This window comes from Meles meles, chromosome 14 (assembly GCF_922984935.1).
Source record: "Meles meles chromosome 14, mMelMel3.1 paternal haplotype, whole genome shotgun sequence".
NCBI classification, from domain to species: Eukaryota; Metazoa; Chordata; class Mammalia; order Carnivora; family Mustelidae; genus Meles; species Meles meles.
In genome coordinates, this window is record NC_060079.1 from 8,174,284 (window position 1) to 8,198,555 (window position 24,272).

Consider the following 24,272-nt stretch of genomic DNA (forward strand, 5'->3'; position numbering starts at 1 on the left):
AAACTTTTTTATTTTTAAATGACATTCAGTAAGCAAATTGTCAAATTTTTTTTTTAAGATTTTATTTATTTGTTTGACAGATAGAGATCACAAGTAGACAGAGATGCAGGCAGAGAGAGAGAGAGGAGGAAGCAGGCTACCCGCCAAGCAGAGAGCCCGATGTGGGGCTCGATCCCAGGACCCTGGGATCATGACCTGAGCCGAAGGCAGAGGCTTTAACCCACTGAGCCACCCAGGCGCCCCAACAAATTGTCAAATTTTAAAGAAGACTTTCTATACCTGTTAATGGCATATATGGACATTGGACAATTTCTTCCAATAAGAAAACAAGTTTAGAACTGGAAAAAATGATTAAAAACCAGTATTTCAGCTCACCAGAAAATGGCAAAAGGAGGAGAAGAACTTGAGATACGTTTACTCATGAAAAGATGTTACTGTATCAGGTAAGTGCAGCAAGTCTGTGACCTTCATTCCTGGAGGCGTTCGTATTCCCCTGACCTGGGAGTGGGGCAAGAATCTGCAGATCTACTATCTGGACATGGCGGTCATGGTTGGGAGCGGATAATGAACCCCTACATCTTTACCAACTGAAGTGGGTCTCTTAATTCAGGGAGGGCAAAAATCAGCTAGAAACTTAACAGGGAGATTTTGCAACAAAAGCATCATGGGATTAAGATAATAAACTTTCTGGGGCGCTTGGGTGGCTCAGTGGGTTAAAGCCTCTGCCTTCGGCTCAGGTCATGATCTCAGGATCCTGGGATCGAGCCCCGAATCGGGCTCTCTGCTCTGCAGGGAGACTGCTTCCTCCTCTCTCTCTGCCTGACTCTCTGCCTACTTGTAATTTCTGTCTGTCAAATAAATAAATAAAATCTTTAAAAAAAAAGATAATAAACTTTCCACATATTCCTCACAGAGCACTAAATTAAGGCTATGCGGGGAAGAGTCCAGAGAGGCTTGCAACTTGTTATACTTCTGAAAGCATTGCTCCAACCACATATATATAGCCCCAGCAGCAGAGGGAGAAGTCTTAGGGTTTGAATTGTTGAGGCACAAACTTGTCCAAGTAATGGGCGATGACACAACTCTGCAGGCAACGACTTCAAAGCAGCATTAAAAATATGTTCATAGGGGCACCTGGGTGGCTCAGTGGGTTAAGCCTCTGCCTTCGGCTCAGGTCACGGTCTCAGGGTCCTGGGATCGAGCCCCGCATTCAGACTCTCTGCTCAGCGGTAGCCCGCTTCCCCCTCCCCCTCTGTCTGCCTCTCTGCCTGCTTGTGATCTCTTAAAAAAAAAAAAAAAATGTTCATAGAGGAGGGCAAGATGGTGAAGAAGTAGGAGACCCTGTTTCAACTGGTCCCCTAAAGTGAGCTAATTATCTACCAGGACATTCTGAACACCCATGAAATCAGCCCGAGAGGTAGCATTATACACTTCTGGATCTCTACGGGGGCAGAAGATATCAGTGGACAGGTAAAGTGGAGTGGGAATGATCAGACTGATATCGGAGGAAAAACGAGAAGCGACCCATTGGAAAGTAATACCCCAATCCGAGAGTGCCTTGGGATTGGGGACCAGCATTAACTTGGAGTCTAGTTAAAAGCACTCAAGAGGTGCAAAAGATCTTAAGGGGCAACGGGTGGAATCAGGCAGTCACAGACATGGGCCTAAGCCTACGGACCCAGGACACCTGGTGGACCACCCATTCCAGAGAGTGTGTGGCGGCCGAGTCTCCAGTTCCTGGTCCTGGAGCCCCCTGGCGGCCGAGTCTCCAGTTCCTGGTCCTGGAGCCCCCAGGGCTGCATGGCTTACACCACCTCTTGGGCCGGGGCACACCTCTGCCCCAAATGAGGGAGTCTAGTGCATGCTCCACAAGAACCACAGTTCTTCTAGAGAACCACAGGCTTTTGCACTCTGTGCTCACTGCGCAACTGGGATCTGAATCGCACCCCCCACCAGCACCTGAGAGAGCTCCATACCGGTGCTAGCTGGTGGTCTCTAGGACCGGCGGAGAGTTTGGACACTCCCAGCCCGGACTTGAAGGAACTCAGCAAGATCTCTGGTTGGGATATCTCAGGCAGGCAGTGACCTGTGAAACCCTGAGTTCTGAACCCCAGATAGCAAAGGCAGCCACTGGAAGTGGGCTCTCTGGACCAATGTCGCTCACAGTTTTAGTAGCACGGGGGTTCAGAGAAAAGCGGGTGCTTTGCGTGATCCCTGAGATGGTGGCTGGGGACTTGCACGGCCTGTAGGAGGTTGCATGGCTCAGTGGAGTTTGCAAGGGGTAATCTGTGTGTTCTGGACCACACAGAAGGGAGTGAACTGAGGCTTCTCTCAGAAACGGAGGTCTGGGTGCAGTTTGCTTTCCACTAAACCTCCAAAAAGCCATCAAAGAATATCCACACTGTTTCCAAAGTGGCTGCACCAACTTGCATTCCCACCAACAGTGTAAGAGGGTTCCCCTTTCTCCACATCCTCTCCAACACTTATTGTTTACTGTCTTGTTAATTTTGGCCATTCTAACTGGTGTAAGGTGGTATCTCAATGTGGTTTTGATTTGAATCTCCCTGATGGCTAATGATGGTGAACATTTTTTCATGTGTCTGTTAGCCATTTGTATGCCTTCTCTGGAGAAGTGTCTGTTCATGAGAAATTAAAAATAGAGCTTCCCTATGACCCTGTAATTGCACTATTGGGTATTTACCCCAAAGATACTGATATAGTGAAAGGAAGGGCCACCTGTACCCCAATGTTCTTAACAGCAATGGCCACAGTTGCCAAACTGTGGAAAGAACCAAAATGCCCTTCAACGGTGAAGAAGATTTGGTCCATATATACTATGGATACTCATCCTTTCTGATGAAGGCATAATACTCCAACTTTTATATCAACATGGGTGGGACTGGAAGAGATTATGCTGAGTAAAATAAGTCAAGCAGAGAGAGTCAATTATCACATGGTTTCAGTTACTTGTGGAGCATAAGGAATAACATGGAGGACATGGGGAGGTGGAACGGAGAAGGGAGATGGGTGAAATTGGAGGGGGAGACGAACCATGAGAGACTGTGGACTCTGAGAAACAAACTGAGGGTTTTGGAGGGAAGTGGGTGGGGGGTTGGGTGACCCTGGTGGTGGCTATTAAGGAGGGCACGTATTGCACAGAGCACTGGGTATGGTACATAAACAATGAATTCTGGAACACTGAAAAGAAATAAAATATAATAAAATGGGGAAAAGGGAGGAAAAAGCTGCCAAAGAAGAAAAACCTCCAGAGAACAAAAGCCTGAAAAACCAGTTTCCACAGAGCCCAGCCCCTTAATAGGGAGCAGGAGGACGCAACCCAAGCAAGACTGACTGAAAAACAACGTGGCAGGCCCCTCCCCCAGGAAGCCAGCTGAAAGAATGAGAGGACCACCACCACAGGGGTCCCTGTAAAACTGTAAAACCCCAATATTAGGGGAAAACAAGATATGAAGCTCCTGATATTGCCCTAAAACACGTACATTTCATTGATACAACTTTTATTTTTAATTCGTTCTCACTATTCTTGTTCTTTTTAATTTTTTTAAAGATTTTTTTTTTATTTGACAGAAATCACAAGTAGGCAGAGAGGCAAGCAGGTGTGTGTGGGGGGAAGCAGGCTCCCAGCTGAGCAGAGCGCCCAACATGGGGCTCAATCCCAAGACCCTGGGATCATGACCTGAGCTGAAGGCAGAGGCTTTAACCCACTGAGCCACCCAGGCACCCCTCTTTTTAATTCTTTTAGCCTACTTACCATTACGACTAGAGGTTTAATACAACATATTCCATAATAACCTTTTAAATTGTTTTCATACATATACCTGTATTTTTCTTTTCCTTTTCTATTTTTTTAATATACATATAGATATAAGCTTCAAGGTAATCTTCTTTCCCTAATCAATACCAACCCTATATATAAACAAGTATTAATCTCCCTTTATCTCTGGAAAGTTGAGTCCTTTAACAAAGATATCAAGATACACCCAGGAAGAATCAAAATAACCTTTCTCACCCACACTGAGGATTTATAACAACACTCCCATCTTTTTCTTCTGTCAGTGTTTCTGCATATTTCTTTTTGTTCTGGTATAATATAAATCTTATACTTGGGGTTCATTTTAGCTGGGTTCTTTTTTTTTTTTTCCTTGTCATTTACTTTTGTCAATCTTTTTGTTTGGCCATTTTTGTTTGTATACCTTATAAAACTTAATTTTGGGGTCCATTCTGGCTGGGTCTTCTTTTCTGTGTCTCTCTTCCTCGTTCTTTTTTTTTCTTTTTTTTCCCCTTTTTTCTTTCTTTTTAGTGGAGATTTCTGATTGCTCAGAAGCATTCCAGGGTGCACCTTGCCTGGATCACAGTCGATATATTCAGTTACACATGCCCTCAACCATCTCTCACCAAAACTAGAAGGAATGACACCCAACAGAGGAAAAATTCAGAGACCTTCAGAAACCGTGCCCTCTCCTTCAGAGCTATTGGATATGGACATAAACAGTATGTTGGAAAGGGAATTCAGGGTAACAATTATCCAGGCAATGACTAGGTTGGAGAAAACCATTAGTGTCAACATGGAGTTGATGAGGGCAGAAGTGAAAGCCACCCAGGAAGAAGTTAAAGATGCTATCAATGAGATCCAATCTAATCTAAATTCTCTAACAGCTAGAGTAACCTTGAGGCAGAAGATAGAATTAGTGATCTAGAGGACATACTGATAGAGAGAAAAGTTCAGGAAGAGGCTTGGAACAAACAGCTTAGAAGCCATGAAAACAGAATTAGGGAAATAAATGATGCCATGAAATGTTCCAACATCAGAATTATTAGGATTCCTGAGGGGGAGGAGAAAGAAAGAAGACTAGAAAATGTAGTTGAACAAATTCTCCATGAAAATTTTCCCAATGTGGGGAATGGAACCAGTGTTCCTGTCCTAGAGGTAGAAGGAACACCCTCCAAGATCAACAAATCCAGAAAGACCCCAAGGCACTTGATTGTAAGACTGATGAATCATAATTTTAGACAAGAGCTTTTGAGAGTAGCTGGGGGAAGAGATTCCTTAAGTACAGAGGAAGGCCCATCAGAATAAAGTCACACGTGTCCACAGAAACCTGGAAAGCCAGAAAGACATATTCAGGGCACTAAATGAGAAGAATATGCAGCCAAGAATACTTTATCCAGCAAGGTTGACATTCAAAATGAATGGAAAGATAAACAGCTTCCAAGACTGACAAGGTTTAAAAGAGAATGTGACCACCAAGACAGCACTACAAGAAATATTTTTTTAATTAATTAATTAATTTATTTGACAGAGAGAGAGAGAGAGAGATACAACTAGGCAGAGAGGCAGGTGGTGGTGGGGAAAGCAGGCTCCCCACTGAGCAGAGAGCCTGATACGGGACTCGATCCCAAGACCCTGAGATCATGACCTGAGCTGAAGGCAGAGGCTTAACCCAGAGCCAACCAGGTGCCTGGCACTATAAGAAATATTAAGGGGGGGGGGGGGTCTATAGAAGAAGAAAGAACCCAAGAGTGTCACAGGACAGAAATTTACAGAGACAGTCTTTAGAAACAAGGACTTCACAGGCAACATGATGTTGATAAAAATGTATCTTTCAATAATCACTCTCAATGTGAATAGCCTAAATGGTCCCATAAAATGGCAAAGGATTGCAGATTGAATAAAACGATAGGACCTGCCCATATGTTGTTTACAAGAGACCCATTTAGAACCTAAGGGTACATCAAGACTGAAAGTGAAAGGATGGAGAGGCATCTTTCCTGCCAATGGGCTACAAAAAAAAGCTGAGGTAGCAATTCTCTTATCAGATAAATTAGATTTTAAACTGAAGACTGTAGTCAGAGATAAAGAAGGACACCACATCATTCTTAAAGTGTCTATCCACCAAGAAGATCTAGCAATTGTAAATATTTATGCCCCCAATATGGGAGCAGCCAACTACATAAGACAACTGTTAATCAAGATAAAGAGTCATATTGATATGAATACAATAATAGTACTGGATCTTCATATACCACCCTCAGTAATAGATCATCCAAGCAGAAAATCAATAAAGAAACAAGAGCATTGAATGACACATTGGACCACATATATACAGAACATAGATATATACAGAATATTCCACCCTAAAACAACAGAATACTCATTCTTCTCAAGTGCACATGGACCTTGTATGGACCACATACTGGGTCACAAATCAGGGCTCAACTGATACCAAAAGATTGAGATTGTTCCCTGCATATTCTCAGACCACAATGTTTGAAAATGGAACTCAACCACAAGAAAAAACTTGGAAGGAATTCAAACACTTGGAAGCTAAAGACCACCCTGCTTAAGAATGTTTGGATCAACCAGTAAATCAAAGAAGAACTTAAACAATTCATGGAAACCAATGAGAATGAAGACACTTCGGTCCAAAACCCATGGGATATGGCAAAGGCAGTCCTAAGGGAGAAACACATAGCCATCCAAGCCTCCCTCAAAAAAATTGAAAAATCCAGAATGTACCAGCTCTCTTTAAAGAACTGGAGAACCAACAACAAATGAAGCCAACCCCACACACAAGAAGTGAAATAAGATTAGAGCAGAGATCAATGAGTTAGAAACTAGACATACAGTAGAACACATCAACAAAACTAGAAGCTGGTTCTTTGAAAGAATCAATAAGATCGATAAACTATTGGCCAAATTAATCCAAAAGCAAAGAGAGAGGACTCAAATTTAAAAATTACGAATGAAAAGGGAGAGAACACAACTAACACCAAGGAAATAAAAACAATCATCAGAAATTATTACAACAGTTATATGCCAATAAGTTAAGCAACCTAGACGAAATGGATGCATTCCTGGAAACCTATAAACTTCCAAAACTGAATCAGGAAAAAATTGACAACCTGAATAAACTAATATCTAGTAATGAGATTGAAGCAGGGGTCAAAAACCTCCCCCAAAACAAGAGCTCAGGACCTCGTGGATTCCCTGGAGAATTCTACCAAACATTCAAAGAAGAAATAATACCTATTCTCCTGAAGCTGTTTCAAAAAAATACAAACAGAAGGAAAACTTTCAGATTCTTTTTATGAAGCCAGCATTACCCTGATCCCCAAACCAGGCAAAGACCCCATGAAAAAGGAGAATTTCAGACCAATATCCCTGATGAATATGGATGCCAAGATTCTCAACAAGATCCTAGCTAATAGGATCCAACAGTACATTAAAAAGATTATCCACCATGACCAAGTGGTATATATCCATGGGATGCCAGGGTGATTCAACATTCACAAATCAATGTGATAGAATAAATCAACAAGAGAAGAGAGAAGAACCACATGGTCTTCTCAATTGATGCAGAAAACGCATTTGACAAGATAAAGCATCCATTCCTTTTAAAACAATTCAAAGTATAGGGATAGAGGGAATATTCTTCAAGTTCATAAAATCTATCTATGAAAAACCCATAGCAAATATCATCCTCAATGGGGAAAAGCTGACAGCCTTCCCTCTGAGATCAGGAACACAGCAAGGATGTCCACTCTTGCCACTGTTATTCAACATAGTACTAGAAGTCCTAGCAACAGCAATCAGACAACAAAAAGAAATAAAAGGTATTTAAATTGGCATTGAAGAAATCAAACTCTCTCTCTTTGCAGATGACATGATACTTTATATGGAAAACCCAAAAGACTCCACCCCCAAACTACTAGAACTCATACAGCAATTCAATAATGTGGCAGGATACAAAATCAATGTACAAAAATCAGTTGCTTTCTTATACACTAACAATGAGAATACAGAAAGGGAAATTAGAGAATCGATTCCATTTACTACAGCACCAAGAACCATAAGATACCTGTGAATAAATCTAACCAAAGAGGTAAAGGATCTATACTCAAAGAACATGCATGAAAGAAATTGAAGACACAAAAAGATGGAAGACAATTCTATGCTCATGGATTGGAAGAATAAACATTGTCAAAATGTCTATACTGCCTAGAGCCGTCTATAATTTCAATGCCATCCCAATCAAAATTCCACCAGCATTTTTCAAAGAGCTGGAACAAACAATCCTAAAATTTGTATGGAACCAGAAGAGACCCTGAATTGCTAAGGAAATGTTGAAAAAGAAAAAAACTGGGGCATCACGTTGCCTGGTTTCAAGCTTTACTACAAAGTGGTGATCACCAAGACAGCATGGTACTGGCACAAAAACAGAAACATAGACCAGTGGAACAGAGTAGAGAGCCCAAATATGGATCCTCAACTCTATGGCCAATAATCTTTGACAAAGTAGGAAAAAATATGCAGTTGACAAAAGACAATCTCTTCAATAAATGGTGCTGGGAAAATTGGACAGCTATGTGTAGAAGAATGAAACTCAACCATTCTCTTACACCACACACAAAGATAATTCAAAATGGATAAAAAACCTCAATGTGAGGCAAGTATCTATCAAAACCCTAGAGGAGAACATAGGCGGTAACCTCTTTGACATTGGCCACAGCAACTTCTTTCAAGATATGTCTCCAAAGGCAAAGGAAACAAAAGCGAAAATGAACTTTTGGGGCTTCATCAAGATCAAAAGCTTCTGCACAGCAAAGGAAACAGTCAACAAAACAAAGAGGCAATGCACGGAATGGAAGAAGATATTCACAAATGACAGTAGAGACAAAAGGCTGATATTCGAGATCTGTAAAGAACTCCTCAAACTCAACACACACAAAACAGATAATCATGTCAAAAAATGGACAGAAGACATGAACAGACACTTCTCCAAATAAGACATACAAATGGCTAAGAGACACAGGAAAAAATGTTCATCATCATTAGCAATCAGGGAGATTCAAATCAAAACCACATTGAGACACCACCTTACACCAGTTAGAATGGCCAAAATTAACAAGACAGTAAACAACATGTATTGGAGAGGATGTGAAGAAAGGGGAACCCTCTTAACTGTTGGTGGGAATGCAAGTTGGTGCAGACACTTTGGAAAACAGTGTGGAGATTCCTTAAGAAATTCCAAATAGAGCTTCCCTATGACCCTGCAATTGCACTATTGCAGAAGGGTCAAAGATAAAGATGTAGTGAAAATAAGCACCATCTGTACCCCAATGTTCACAGCAGCAATGGCCACAGTAGCCAAACTATGGAAAGAACCAAGATGCCCTTCAATGGACGAATGGATAAAGAAGATGTGGTCCATATACACAATGGAGTATTATGCCTCCATCAGAAAGGATGAGTACCCAACTTTTGTAGCAACATGGACGGGACTGGAAGAGATTATGCTGAGTGAAATAAGTCAAGCAGAGAGAGTCAATTATCATATGGTTTCACTTATTTGTGGAGCATAAGGAATAACAGGGAGCAGAGAGAATAACATGGGGAGATGGAGAGGAGAAGTGAGTTGGGGTAAATCAGAGGGGGAGACAAATCATGAGAGACTTTGGACTCTGAGAAACAAACAGGGTTTTCTAGGGGAGGGAGGTGGGGGGTTGGGTGAGCCTGGTGGTGGGTATTATGGAGGGCACGTATTGCATGGAGCACTGGGTATGGTGCATAAACAATGAACTTTGGAACACTGAAAAAAATTAAATTAAAAAATATACATGTTCATAGAATTGAAATAAAATATGTTCAAAGAATCAAAGAAAATTAACAATTATGAGTCAACAAACACATATCCCAACAACAGAGGAATGGTAACTATTAAAAAATAGAAATTCTAGGGATGAAATGAAAAATATACTTCATTAACCTAAAATTAAACATCAGATCTGAGATAGTGGAAGGAATCAGTAAATTTGAAATCACATCAATAGAAAACATGCAATACAAAAAGAAAGGAGGGGAAATTGAAGAAAAATGCAGTGGCAGTGCTATACGTTTATAGTCAACATCAAGCATTCACTCATGTATGTGACTGGAGTCCCAAAAGAAAGGGAAACCAAAAGTAGAAAGAAAGAAAGAAAGAAAGAAAGAAAGAAAGAAAGAAAGAAAGAAAGAGAAAGAAAGACAGACAGACAGACAACCTTGAAAGAGTAATGATTGAAACTTTCCAATCTGGTAGAAATAAAACAAAACATTAATTTAGGAATCCCCTGAATCCAAAGTAGAACAAATACAATAAGAACCATGTATCAAGCCAAAAGAGCCAAACAACTGAAACCAAATACCAAAGAGAAAATCTGGAAATTAGGAAGAGGAAAAGGATTCATCACATACAGGGCAACAACAGTGCAAACTTCTCATCAGAAACAAGGGAGCCAGAAGACAACAGAATGAGAAAATACCAAGGTGGGGGAGGGGGGAGAATAAATCTAGAATGTTCTTTGAAAATAGATTTAAATTAGAAATCAGTAAGAGAAAAGGATATAGGAAAGATCCAAATGTGTGAGAATTAAATAACACTTTTAAATAGCCCGTGAGATAAAAAAAGAAATCAAGAGAAATGAGAAAATACTGTACTTGAACTGAATGATGCTGAAAACACAACATATCAAAATTTGTGGTATGTAGTTAAATCAGTGCTTGAAAATTTATGGCTTAAAATGCTTACAGTAGAAAAATAATTTTAAATCAATGATAAAAGTCTCTATCTTAAGTTATGAGAAAAAGAAAAATAAATTCAGTCCAAAGTAATGTAAAAGTAGAAAATAATATAAGTATGTAGTGTATGTGAGAATATTCTATCACTATATCTTATAACATGCATATATTTTATAATATTAATTTGTTAGGCATACTAGTACATGTACATTATAAATATGATATATATCAGAACATAAAAACTGGACAAACCATGGAGTTGGCCTTTTGAAAATATCAGCAAAATTGGTAAAGCCCTAACTAGACTGATCAAGGAAAAAAGTAAATTATTCATATGAGGAAGGAAAGAAGGACCACCACCATAAATCACACAAAGGTAACAAATAAATAAAGGAATGTTGTGAAAAACTTTTTTTAAAACATTTTATTTATTTATTTGACAGACAGAGATCACAAGTAGGCAGAGAAGCAGGCAGAGAGAAGAGGGGGAAGCAGCTCCCTGCCGAGCAGAGAGCCCGATGTGGGGCTCGATCCCAGGACCCTGGAATCATGACCTGAGCTGAAGGCAGAGGCTTTAACCCTCTGAGCCACCCAAGCACCCCTGTGAAAAACTTAATGACAATACATTTAACAACTAGATCAAATGAATAAATTCCTTGAAAGACACAAATCACAAACCTAACTGAAGAACTAGTAGAAAATATTTGCTGGGGCGCCTGGGTGGCTCAGTGGGTTAAAGCCTCTGCCTTCGGCTCAGGTCATGATCCCAGGGTTCTGGGATCGAGCCCCGCATCGGGCTCTCTGCTCTGTGGACAGCCTGCTTCCTCCTCTCTCTCTCTGCCTGCCTCTCTGCCTACTTGTGATCTTTGCTGTCAAATAAATAAATAAAATCTTTAAGAAAAAAAAATATTTGCTAAATAAATTGATTTATTTATTAAGACCTTCCCACAAAGTCAGATCCAGATGGCATCAAAAATGAAGTCTATCAAACATTTTAGGAAGAAATAATACCAATACCACAGAAAGTGTAGACAGAGGACAAGGAAATACCTCCCACATTAATTTATCAGGCCAGAATTATCCTGAAACCAAAGCCTTTCAAAAACTTGAAATAAAACCCCCTTCATGAGTATAGATTAAAAATTCTTAATGAAATTTCCATAGAGTATATAGAAAAACAATGGGCACCTGGGTGTCTCAGTAGGTTAAGTGTCTGCCCTTTGGCTCAGGTCACTTTCTCAGGATCCTGGGATAGAGCCTGGTGTCAGGTTCCCTGCTCAACGGAGAGTTGCTTCTCCCTCTCTCTCTGCCCCTGCCCCCAGCTCGTGCTTGCCCTTTCTCTCTCTCTTTCTCCCTCTCACTCTCAAAAAAGTAAATAAAATCTTTAAAAAAAGAAAAACGATAAAATTCAGTCATAAAATTTTGAAGCCATGAAGAATGTTAGAGACAGACTCTACTCTCCTTCCCTAAACCACTTCCTTTGTAAGTTATGGTTTCAGCCAGTTCCATACCAAATTGCTTTCATCAGTCCAGGATATAGCTCAGTCAACAGACTTCAGTTTTGTATTCATTTATTTTTACTGTTCATCTAATGGGACACTTAAAGGGATGAAGTGACTAAGTGGAGAAACTAAGGCAATGAACCACTTAAACCTGGATAGCTGAGAGTTGCTGTCATGGTTGGCCGAAGAGTGACCCCTGCAGAAGCTGGACAGGGAAGAGAGTGAAGTCATGTTGGTCATTTCCCTGCTCCTCCCTGCCGTGTCTTCTCCAGGTGGCTGTCTGCCTACCACAGCTCAAGGCTCCTCTAGAGGCAGTCCACTCGGCAGGGCTCCCTCTTTGCAGGTGTAGGGACTACACTACTCCTCCGATCCCTTTGGACCTAGGGGTATATCGGCTCTTTCCACTGTTACCAGCATGTATATGATCCCTTTGTTTTCATCTTGGGATCCTGACAGCAAGTTATCTTTAAGATCCAAACATAATGTCCCATTTGCTGGGATTTCTGGGAGAAAGCATATGTGTGTCTTCCTCTAGATGGAATCATATGAGTTTGTGAAGCTTGAGTCTCTCAACCCCAACCTGCTGCCAAAAGGGGATCTGGCCTGGGGATAAAGCCTGCACCAGGTGAATCAAAAGGGAGACACCATTTGAACTCTACATCAAACTACAAGTAAAGCTAGATTTAGGACAAACCACTAATAGTTCACTGCAAACCAACTACTGGAATATCCATCCCTTGTGGCAAAATTAGCCTGTGTTCTCTCTTTCTCCCTGCTTCTTCAGTATGTCCTTTCATTGTTTCCTCCAGCATGAGTAGGAAGTTTGGGCGAAGAAAAAGTGAGCATTCCTTAAAATATTTTTCTGATGCAAAATGAAAACTGGTCAATTAAATCTAAATAGTTAAAAGAAACAAAAATTTTGGTGACTTGACTATTGATGAATTTTCTTGCTTCCCTTGAAGTCAGCTTTACCTACAGAATTTTCAGTCATGCAAGCTAATAAATTCCCTTTTTGCTCAAGCTGGATTTGAATTCAGCTTTCCATTATTCTTATCAGTTCTAACTAATGGAAGACTACATCACAAAGAATCCTAAAGGCTAAACTATAATCATGACAAGTGAGAGTAGAGTGAAGAACAGAAAGTGATGAGTTTTTACAGCAGATGCTGAATGAATATGAACACAGAAGGACATCTAAGGGAAACATTAAAATCTTACAGGGAACTCAACTGATTCAGTAGTAAATCTATATTAATACTTAGAAGTTCAAAGCATCAAGATGTTTTAATAATTGGTTATGTTAATATTTTTCTTCAGGAGCAAGGAACAACTGTACCTAGTTTCATTATTTTCTTAGTTCCAGCCATTTTTGCTATACATGATTTGCCCCCCCTTTTTTTTAGCTTTTCTTTTTTTTTAATTGTGTTACGTTAGTCACCATTAAATACATCATTAGTTTTTGATGCAGTGTTCCAAGATTCACCTTTTTAAGTTGATGTTTGACTTGCACTAATACTTATAATTTCATTTTCCTCTAGAGATCAGTGGATTTTTTTTTCAGATTTGCCCCTCATTATAAAGAGAGGGCTTTTGTTCTTACTGAAGACATACATCAATACATTACTAAATAATTTATCACTAAAAAATTATAATCTGCTTTCTAGTAATATCTTAAGCCTGACAAGTAAAATTAAATTCAGACATCTTTCTTCAATTTGAGCATGTATTTTTACCAATAAGGAACTTTGCTTCTACAAAAAGTTGTATTTCCATGTCCACATTTTCTTTATGTGAACAGTGTTAAAGATAGCAGGGAGGGAAGAACAGTGAATGTATCCTTACCTACAACATAATACTGCTCTACATGAGAGGGCCAAATTGAGGAAGCTCCTTTTAATTTCAGAATGGAGGGCATACTTCAATGTTTCACCATCAATGATGAGGGCCAGGTCATTTTCTTTAGTTATCTGGGTTCCGAGAGCTTCACAGTGCCGAGTAATGGCTTGTTGTGTTGCCTATAACAAAGGTGGGGGAGGAAATCACTTTATTTTTCTCATTTTAAATATAAATGAAAGACCTTCTGAATCAAGATGGTAGACTGAGGGATAGTTTTATCTCATTCTACCCTTCAAATAGCTCACTGAAATTAAAGGGTAAATAACATGAAAAGAATATTGACATCATTGGTCATTGCTGAAATGCCAATTGAAACCACAATGAGATACTACTTCATATGCATTAGCATGACTAGAATCAAAAAGTCAGATAATAAGTGCGGATCAGGATATAGAGAAATACAAAACTCCCATACACTGCTGTTGGGAATGTAAAATGGTGTAGCCACTTTGGAAAATAGTCTGACAGTTCCACAGATGGGTAAACATGGAGTGCACCCATGACCCAGCAATTCCACTCCTACATATATATACCCAAGACAAATGAAAACAAATGTCTACACAAAACTTGTATGTGAATGTTTAGAGCAGCATTATTCACAATTGCCTGAGTTATAACAACCTAATGAATGGATAAACAAAATATGGTATATCCAAATAATGGAATATTCTTTAGCTATATAAAGGTTATTAGGTATCAATGAATGCTACAACGTGAATGAACCTTGAAAATATGGTAACTAAAAGAAGCCAGTCACAAAAGACTGTATGCTATTATGATTCAATGCACATGAAAGTCAAGAAAAATAAACCCATAGAGACAGAAAGTAGATTAATGGTTGTTTCGTGTTGGGGAAGGAGGATGAGAGAGATGATAACGAAAGAGGAGGGAGATTCTTTTAGAGGTGTTGAAAGTGTTCTAAAAGTTGACTATGGTAACAGTTGCATGTATAAGTGAAAATATTAAAACAGATTGAATTGTACACATTAAATGTAAATTTTATGTAATGCGGATTATATATCAAGAAAGCTGCTTTTTTAAAGGTATAGAAGTAAGAGTGAATTCTTATCAGTTGGAAAATACAGATGGATGCTAATAGCCTATTAGAAAATTCAGAGAATTTTTGAGAAAAATGTCAAAAGTGGGAACAAAATAATGGAGTGAACTCTACAAAACTGAGTCTCAGGCTTCTAAGGAAGAAATAAAGAAGTTGTAGAGACTCGTCACTCAATTTAAGGTGTGTGGGCATCACCTCCCTTAGCTTATTTTCCTCACCCCAACCTTTCCTTCCCTCATAAAAAACAACTGTTGAAAGCTCAAAAGAGCAGGAAGCTTGCTTCTCCCTCTCCCTCTACTACTTCCTCTGTTTGTGCTCTCTTTGTCAAAAAAATAAATAAAATCTTTTTTTAAAAAAGTTCAAAATTTTATAGAAAGTATCCCCCATGCCAGTAGCAGAGTGGGAAATTCAGGTAGCAGAGTATCTTAAGGCAAATATGTAATAAAATGTTGTTATAGACATTAATACTAAAGAAAATTCCTTCATCAAATACAAGTGAAATATTAAAAAAATTCAGTTACCACTCTCTATTGAAACATTAGTGAACAAGTATGTGTGCTAGACTATTTCTTGATTCTTGCCAACTCTGTTTTACTTCTATGACTATGAGAAATGAATGTCACAAATTATTAAATCATATTTAAAAGATTATTTAATTATATTATTTAACTATAATTTTCAGTTATAGTCAATGATCTATAGAAATCAGAGATTTTTATGATGTCCCCTAAACATATTAATAAATGAAATTTTAAGAAAGTGTATCATCTGAGAAAAAATTTTAAGCATAACAGGTATCAAACACCAAAAGCTTTAATGAAAAAATCCTCCTCCCTATTTTTCCCAGAAGGCCTTCATTACTCATACTCAAATGAAATAACTGAGTTTCCCAAAAGAAAAGGTACTTTAATAATCCTGGAATTACTGAGGGCTTTTTATAAACCTCAAAGTCTAATAACAGATGGAATTCAAACACCTGAAATTTGATTTCATACTGTGTAGGAACTATGATGTATTATATATATGTAAAATTTATATATATCATAGTAAACATTTCTACTTCTGTTTTTACTACACAGTGGATTGCATATTTCACCAATGATCTCACATAACTGTAATTGTCTTGTTGCTCTGAAGATATCTGGCAAAATCAAAAGTTTTCCTCACTTTAATAATTCTCATATTTCATTTGGTCAGTGAACACAAAACTTGGTGCTTTTCTAGTTAATATATTATTCTCAATTTTACAGCTTCTTAGAACAAGTAAATGCTTGGAGCTAAAGCTATTAATTTAATATCCTATTTTTTTCTTCCACTCCTAAATTGTTTGTTTCTATTTATGAGTCCTGCTGGCAATGTTAACAGAAGTTAAAGGTAATTCCCCCAACATGGTTCGCTCTAGAACATGACTGCCTGAGTCATTTACCAACATTAATTATGTAAAATCCTGCAACACAACCTGAAGCACATTATATGGGTAAATTGCATTATATGCTTCATATGGAAAGCAAGTATATCAGTAAGTAATGATTATTTAAGAATAATGTTTTAAAAATGACATAACTCTAAAGTTTATAGGAACTTAAAACATAGCAGAAAATCTTAGAGAAAAATTGTACCAGGATCACTATGTAAGTCACAATATCTAAGTGACATAGAGTTTTCTATAGTAAGCTTCACTAACAAGATTAGCTTCTGGAAAATTCTAACTCATTCATCTAATTACTTATGCAACTTTATTCCTCTCAAACTTGAAGAATACTGTCCATTGTACAAACTTAAAGGTCAAAAGTTAGTCTAAGGTGCTGAAATTTCCACAATGACAGATAAAGAGCTTGGATTCACCACTGCCATCCTTATAGAAAAAATGCTGAACAAAGTGAAAACCAACCTTCTTTGGACCTATCAGAGATAGATGAGATCACATGATAAACTGTCACCAGAAATCTGAATAGACAAATGACCTGTGTGTAACTAAGCAGAAGGTACTACTATAGTCCCAAACTGGTAGGAATATTTAACTGGTAATTTTGAGGAATTGATGTAGCCTAAGTATGAGTTAGCTCAAAAGTGAGAAACTCCTTGGGTTGCAATCTTGATGGACAAAGACATTTTTGTGGATTTACTTCTAGAAACCTCACCAGGTTCTCATGGTGAAAAGCCAAGAAAAATTCCCCTCAGGGTTCAGGCAGGAGGAGGGGGAAAGTGACCATTTTGGTAGATGCCCAGAGCATTCTCCATAATGAAAGCCTAGTCTCCAAAGCTAAAGACTTTACCAGAGTCTTATCCCACCTAAAGGAAAGAATGTCTACCCAATTCTAAACCCCTCGAACCTCCCTATCTCAACCAAGGGGAGAAAAGTGCTAAGAAACACTTATAAAGACATAGGGGCACAAACTCACTAACAGACTGCGAGTTAATCGTAAGAACACTTCTCTTACCACACACTTTACAACACACCAGCAGGGCCCCCATATAGTAACAGCGCCTTACACACAAAAGAGCTATGAGGCACAGATCTATTGAAGGAGGAGTTCTCAGAGAAACCCCAAGACAGTAAGGGGGAATAAACAAGGACACTAGAGGAATCTGGAGCTTCTCATGTGTAGAGCTGCAGCAAACATTAAATACAGCCAGATTAACATAAAACTTCACATTAAAGGCCTTTACCACAATTTCTCTCACCATATTCATCATGTCTAGCTTCCAACAAAAATGACAAGACATGCTAAAAGGCAAGGAAAAGCACTGCCTGAAGAGCTAAAGCAAGCATCAGAGCCAGATTCAAAGATAATACAGATTTTGGAAGTATCAGACAGTGAACTTGAAATAAGCTCTGATTATGTGCTATGGTGAGTGCTGTGAAGTGTGTAAAACTGGCGATTCACAAACCCGTACCCATGGGGCTAAGAATACATTATATGTTCATTAAAAAAAAAAACAAAACTCTGATTAACATGTTAAGGACTCTAACAGAAAAATAGACAACATAAAAGAACAAATGGGGAAGATAAGCAGACAGTTCGGAAACACTTTGAAAGAATAAAAATGAAACACTAGAAATTAAAAGAACACTATAACAGAAATGAAGAACGCCCTTTGGGCCCAACAATAGACTGCACAAAGTCTAAAAATTAATGAGCTTAAAGATATATCAACAGAAATTTCCCAAACCGAAATATAAAGGAAAAAAATTAAATAAAAAATCAGAATAGAATATTCAAGAACTGTGGACAATTTAAAAGGTCTAACATACAGCTAATTGGAATATCAGAAGGAGAAGAGAAAGAGAACAGAAAAAAAAAATTGAAGTATGAATGACTAAGAATGTTCCCAAACTCTAGCAAATATATAACTACACACCTAGGAAACTTAGAAAACACCAAGAAGGATCAATACAAAAAAATTTACACCTGTACATAGCATACTCAAACCACATAATCAGAGGTAAAAAAGAAATGTTGAAAGAAGCCAAAGAGAAGAATAAAGTAAGAAATGCAAGTTTCTCATCAGAAACAATACAGTTGAGAAGAATGTGTTGAAGGAACGAGAAACACCAACTTAGAATTCTATATCCAGTGTAAATATCCCTCAAAGGTGAAAGAGAAAGATTTTTCTGAGACAAAACCAGGAAATTGAATGCCAGCTGATCTGCCTCATAAGAAATGTTTTTAAAGTTTTAGGGTATGTGTCAGGCACTTAGATCTACATTTTTTAAAAAGAAGACTGAAAAGGAATAGATTAAATCTATTTAAGTTTCTTAAAAAATGATAAGAAAATTACACAGTAAAAAATATTTAAAGAAAATAAATGGCTATAGCCATTTAATTTTTAAGGGCAAGGAGGTTCAATATTAGATTACAAAATCCATTCATTCCTTCAATGTAAATGCTACCTATGTACCCAAACTTTTGGTAAAGACGGATTTGTACATATTTTCTCTCTCTCCCATTTTTTTTTTCATTTTTAAAATCAAGCATCTGAGTGCTGGATTTGGTATGATGTCAGAAGCAGGGGTGATAAGGTCAGAAGCTTGGGTGATAAAGGACTAGCCTAAGATATGAGGTAAGAACTGGAGGCCAGAGGTAATGTTCTAATGGACTTGAGTGAGAGTTCAAGGCAACTTACATAGATTTTAAGGTGTGGGGGAACACTCAAGCAATAAATTGGTTACACTTATATTTAATCAAATTTTTAAAAACCACTTACCTCAAATGAGTTTAAATTCAACTGAATACGAAACATGTGAGCTGATATCAGTTTACAGGAATATGCTACCAAGAGAAAAATAAAGATGTCACATATTTGAAGACTCAATGCTTTCCATGCATTCATGTTTTTACAATAAGAAATCTATTTATGTTCTTTCTTCGTCATATCTCTGCTTTATGACTAGGTCAAAGTCTAGATGCCCATCACAAATACTGAGCAACAGGTTGTAGACAAAAGAAATGTCTGAAACATTGCTTCATTTTCATCTTAATTGGCCGCCTAAATAGAAATGGTTGGGAAGGTGCATATAACTAATGGCTAAATCTGTACTTTGAAATGTCTGTGGATTTTTATTTTTATTATCTTTATATGATAGGAGATTCAGTTCATGCTTTGTAACAATTCCAAGTCTTGAGGAAGCCGAGCTCTGTTGAATCAAGCTGCTATTATCAATAGTATTCTGCCTACCGTTACAAATAAAATCCTATTAAAGGAAATAAACTCACCCAATCCTCATAGCAATGTTCAATGTGATGATTAAGTTAGACACCTCAGGGAGCATTTTCCTATTTGAAAACTTAAAGTCATTCTCATTTTAGAAGTTAGACTGAGGATATTTTGTAAATACGGGATTAGCCTACGAGGGCGCAAATACACAATCCCATCTGTATCTGCAAGAATGAAACGGTCTCTGAGACAGATGAACCCTTATCGAAAAAGTTTGAGTCGTTGTAAAAGCAGCCCTTTCAACGTTCTTTGAAGCTGAGGAAACATCCGCTAACAACCAGTCCAAAAATAGTCACTTGCTTTTCCTCCTATACGCTCAAAAGGGGCACAGTTTGAAAGCGGGTGGATGAATGAAAGGAACGAACCCTGCCGTGAATAATAGGAAGTAGTGATGAGTATAAGAAGAAAGCCCAGCAAATGTTGAGCAAGTTTGGACAGTATCTGCCTTAATTCTTATGGGTTCAGTTTTGCCCTTGAGAATGAACGGTTGTCCTAAGGAGATGGTATGTGGGTGGTTAATTCGGCATCTGTCCACAAGTCCGGGAGCCTTCCCACTCTCCAAAGCTACTAGTTCATCCTCTGCTTTCTTACCCCAGTCATCCTTACAGCAAAATGGAAATATGGGATCCCTTGGTCAAAAACCAAGGGTTGGGGGGAGGATGGAATGTCATTATATATTCTAAAATAGCAAGATTTTCTCTAAAAATATTTTATACTTATAAAATGTAACAGGGGTAGTGGTGATGGACAAAAAACAACATAAACTTACAAATTGCAAAAAAGTATATAGTCTTGGTGCCATAATCTTATATAATGCGATAAAAATAAAACTTTGTTAATGTGATATCTTATTTGATCATAAGATTTTTCTGTCTTACACATCTAATTCATTTATTCAATCATCAAAATTTATATTCTTAGCAACTTTATTTTCAAACAATATATGTAGTTGAAAGCAATGTTGGTCACTCTTGGAAAATGTAAGATTGTCAATAATTTTTGACCATTTTTAATTTTGAGCATGACCTTTCTGATGCAACTATTATTAGAACTATTAAGATTTTTTTAATGGGCTGTAAGGACATTGTAATGAATTTCTGATATATTATTTTGAAAATTAAATTCTTATACATTTGTAACTGATGATTCCTATGGAACAAATTTTCTAAAATGAACTGTTCATTTTAAATCATTACCATGTAAGTTGGAATTTAATTTAAATATAAATTTACACAATAGCATTTAATATTTCCTTGGAAATTTCCTGAAACTTGTAGACATCATACAGAAAAGCAAAAGTAGCTTCATGATTTTTATAGAATGCAAAATGCCTATTTATGTATTCTACTGCAGCCTATCCAATTACAATCATTTTTAAATGGCCTTCTGCACCAATTATTGGTTTATCTGATGCTTCCTATGTAAACAGTGTTTTTCCCCCCTCACAATGGTAATGATCTTTAAATTTAATTTCTAGAAATTGTGAAGCCTGTGGATATTTGTTTTGCCTTATTGCAGTGGTTTTTCAAAACCAGAGATTCTAAATTTCTCAAAGAATTCTAAAGATTTCCTGATAGGCTTTATTGCAATGTTCCTGTGTCCACTTTCATTTGTAATAAATTACTGGCAAAGTTCACTGCCTCAGGCTGGCAGTTTCTGTACCGGCAGCAGGTTGGAGAGTTAGTACTCCTGCTAGACAAGCCAGCCCACTGTGGGTGCTGGTACCGCTCCCACCAGGAACCTTCCTTTCTCCCGAAGCTGCTGCTGCTGCTGGCTCTGCATAGACAAAGGCTAAAAGTCTCCATATATTATGATGAAAATTCATTCAGTATGCAGGCACTGAGTTTTACTCAGGACGTTCTCAGTACGTTTACTCATACCCGGCATTACGTCATGTGCAAGGGAAGATTTACAACAGGTATATGATAGGCCTCTTAAAACCCAAGGAATCAGGCGTCCCTGCCTGTGTGCACCTAATCTCAGCTGGTCTGCCCGAGACCCCCTGAGCGCCTACCCTAGTCCCCCGCGCGGGCCCATTTCCGCTCCAACAAGATGAAAGAAGCTATCATGAACCAGGAGAAACACGCCAAACTGCAAGCACAAGTGTGCATTGGTGGGAAAGGAACGGCTCGCGGAAAGAAGAAGGTGGTTCATAGAACAGCTACAGCAGATGATAAAAAACTTCAGTGCTCCTTAAAGAAGTTAGGCGTAAATAATATCTCTGGAATCGAAGGAGTGAATATGTTCACAAACCAAGGAACAGTGATCCACTTTAACAACCCCAAAGTTCAGGCATCGCTGGCAGCGAACACTTTCACCATTCCAGGCCATGCTGAGACAAAGCCGCTGAGGGAAATGCTACCCAGCATCTTAAACCATCCTGGGGCAGACAGGCTGACTAGTGAAGACTGGCTGAAGCTCTGCCCACATAATCTGCAGATGGAAGAGCACCACTTGCTACCGGAGAGGAGGAGGATGAAGAAGTTCCAGATGTTGGGGAGAATTTTGATGAAGCTTCCAAGAACGAAGCAAACTGAATTGAGTCAACTTCTGAAGAAGATACAACTTGAAGAAGTTACCGGGAGCTGCTAGTTTAGATTATGACTGCTCTTCACAATTTTGTTCATGGATCTGATCAAATCTAGATCTCTAATATTTTTCAGCCCAAGCCCCTGGGACACTGCAGCTCTTTTCAGTTTTTGCTAATACACAATTCATTCTTTGCAGCTAATTAAGCCGAAGAAGCCTGGGAATAAAGCTTGAAACAAGATTAACAAAGTTCTTTGCCTAGGATACGGTTTTATTTTTTATTTCATTAACACTGATTTGTACACAGAAAGCAAAGTTGTTTATAGAAAGCTGATCGTGGCATGTGATATGGCTGGGAATCTTGGATGAAATTTGATTAAAGATTTTAAATGGCCGTATAATATAACAAAGGTGATATAGTTCTCTTATTTTAAAACTTGTCTCCAGCAGCCCTCAGAGTGGTGTAAGTAATGGGTATAATTATAAGGGATGGAATATGCTTAGTGGGTGAGAAAGAGCTACTCTGAATATTGTCTATACTGTAAGTCTATACTAAGTGCCTTTAACATATAACTGCACTTAATTTTCTCTCATTTCATTCTCAGTCTATGAAGTAGGGGTTAGTAGCTCCATGTTCTAGTCGTAACGCAAGGTGACCTTTAAAAAGTAGAAGTAATCTCTTAATGAAAAAGTGATTTTTTCATTATTTCAACTTACTATTGCAACTTCATTATTTTATTACTTCAACTCTTCTTTTTTTTAAATATTTTATTTATTTGACAGAAATCACAACTAGGCAGAGAGAGAGAGAGGAGGAAGCAGGATCCCCATGGAGCAGAGAGCCCGATGTGGGGCTCGATCCCAGCATCCTGGGATCATGACCCGAGCCGAAGGCAGAGGCTTTAACCCACTGAGCCACCCAGGCGCCCCTACTTCAACTCTTCTTGGGACATTCTGTAAGAGCCCTGAAAAAACTAGTGTTTGTGTTAGGAATGTCACCTCATCTTAAATCTCAGTTCTAACACTTTAATAGGGCTACTTTTTTCTCTTGAAAAAAATCTTTGAAATAACAGTAAAGTTAACATGTATACGTTTGAAAGAAATTTAGCATACAATATTTGTGCCTGTGCCCCAGTCAGGATACTGAACAGTTCCATCATCCCATCTATAAGGCTACTTAAAAAAATTTGTATTAGCAATCGTAATGTTGAAGAAACTTAAAAATTTACAAATGATAATTAAAATAAATGTGTCATCTTCATCAAGGCAAATTAAAAAAAAACTAAGGAATCAAAGCTAAAGCAGAAGAGGAAAAAAACAGCATTTGGTAAGCGAAATAGAATAGTATGAATGCTGCTGGGGTCAAGAAGCAGCAGATTATGTCGAACGATGTTATCAGAAAGTTTTCAGAAGTTAATAGAACTAGTAGTCTTAGAAAAATAGGCAAAAATGTGACAGTAGTCTTTATATAGTCCATTGTGGCCATTGTCAAAAACCAGTCTTGACATACTGATTCCCAAAACTTACCCTCCTGCCAAATCCTTAGTCCAATTTTGTTTGTAACCAGAATCAAGACTATGTTTAGGCTTTTAACCGCAAAAACATTAGCCAAGTTGAGCTCCATGAGAGCTGATGGTAATTAAAACTGTCACAACACTCATAAAGGCAGCAGCTAACATTTTCAAAGCCCTCACTATGCCCGATACTTTAGGAAGGACTTCACGTACACAGCTGATGCAATCATCACAACCGCCAGAGTTATCATGATTGTCTCCACTTTATTAATGAGAAAAATATGAGGGTCAGAAAAGCTCATAAACATAGAGGCAGAAGATTCAGGCTCAAAACGGTGTCCTTGGTAACTCTAAACTCTGATTTGTAACCATCTGCTCTACATTCTCTTCCACAGATGTAAAGATGTCAGCTCTCAGGCACAGCTCATCTTTTTATTTTTGAATCCCTTCTCCAACCATTCAAACCGTGAAAGTAA

General features: G+C 38.3%; 1 protein-coding gene and 1 pseudogene across 1 annotated transcript in view; one reads left to right on the forward strand and one right to left on the reverse strand.

The window, feature by feature from the left end:
* Window positions 1-24,272, reverse strand: part of LOC123925269 (phospholipid-transporting ATPase IB-like) — a 207,669-nt gene that overhangs the window by 95,815 nt on the left and 87,582 nt on the right. Inside the window, exons 24-25 of the mRNA XM_045978516.1 lie at window positions 19,244-19,308; window positions 13,924-14,096 (exon numbers count right to left, since the gene is read on the reverse strand). Coding sequence (XP_045834472.1) covers window positions 13,924-14,096; window positions 19,244-19,308 — 238 coding nt within the window. The remainder of the gene's footprint in view (window positions 1-13,923; window positions 14,097-19,243; window positions 19,309-24,272) is intronic.
* LOC123925309 lies at window positions 20,383-22,290 on the forward strand (annotated as a pseudogene).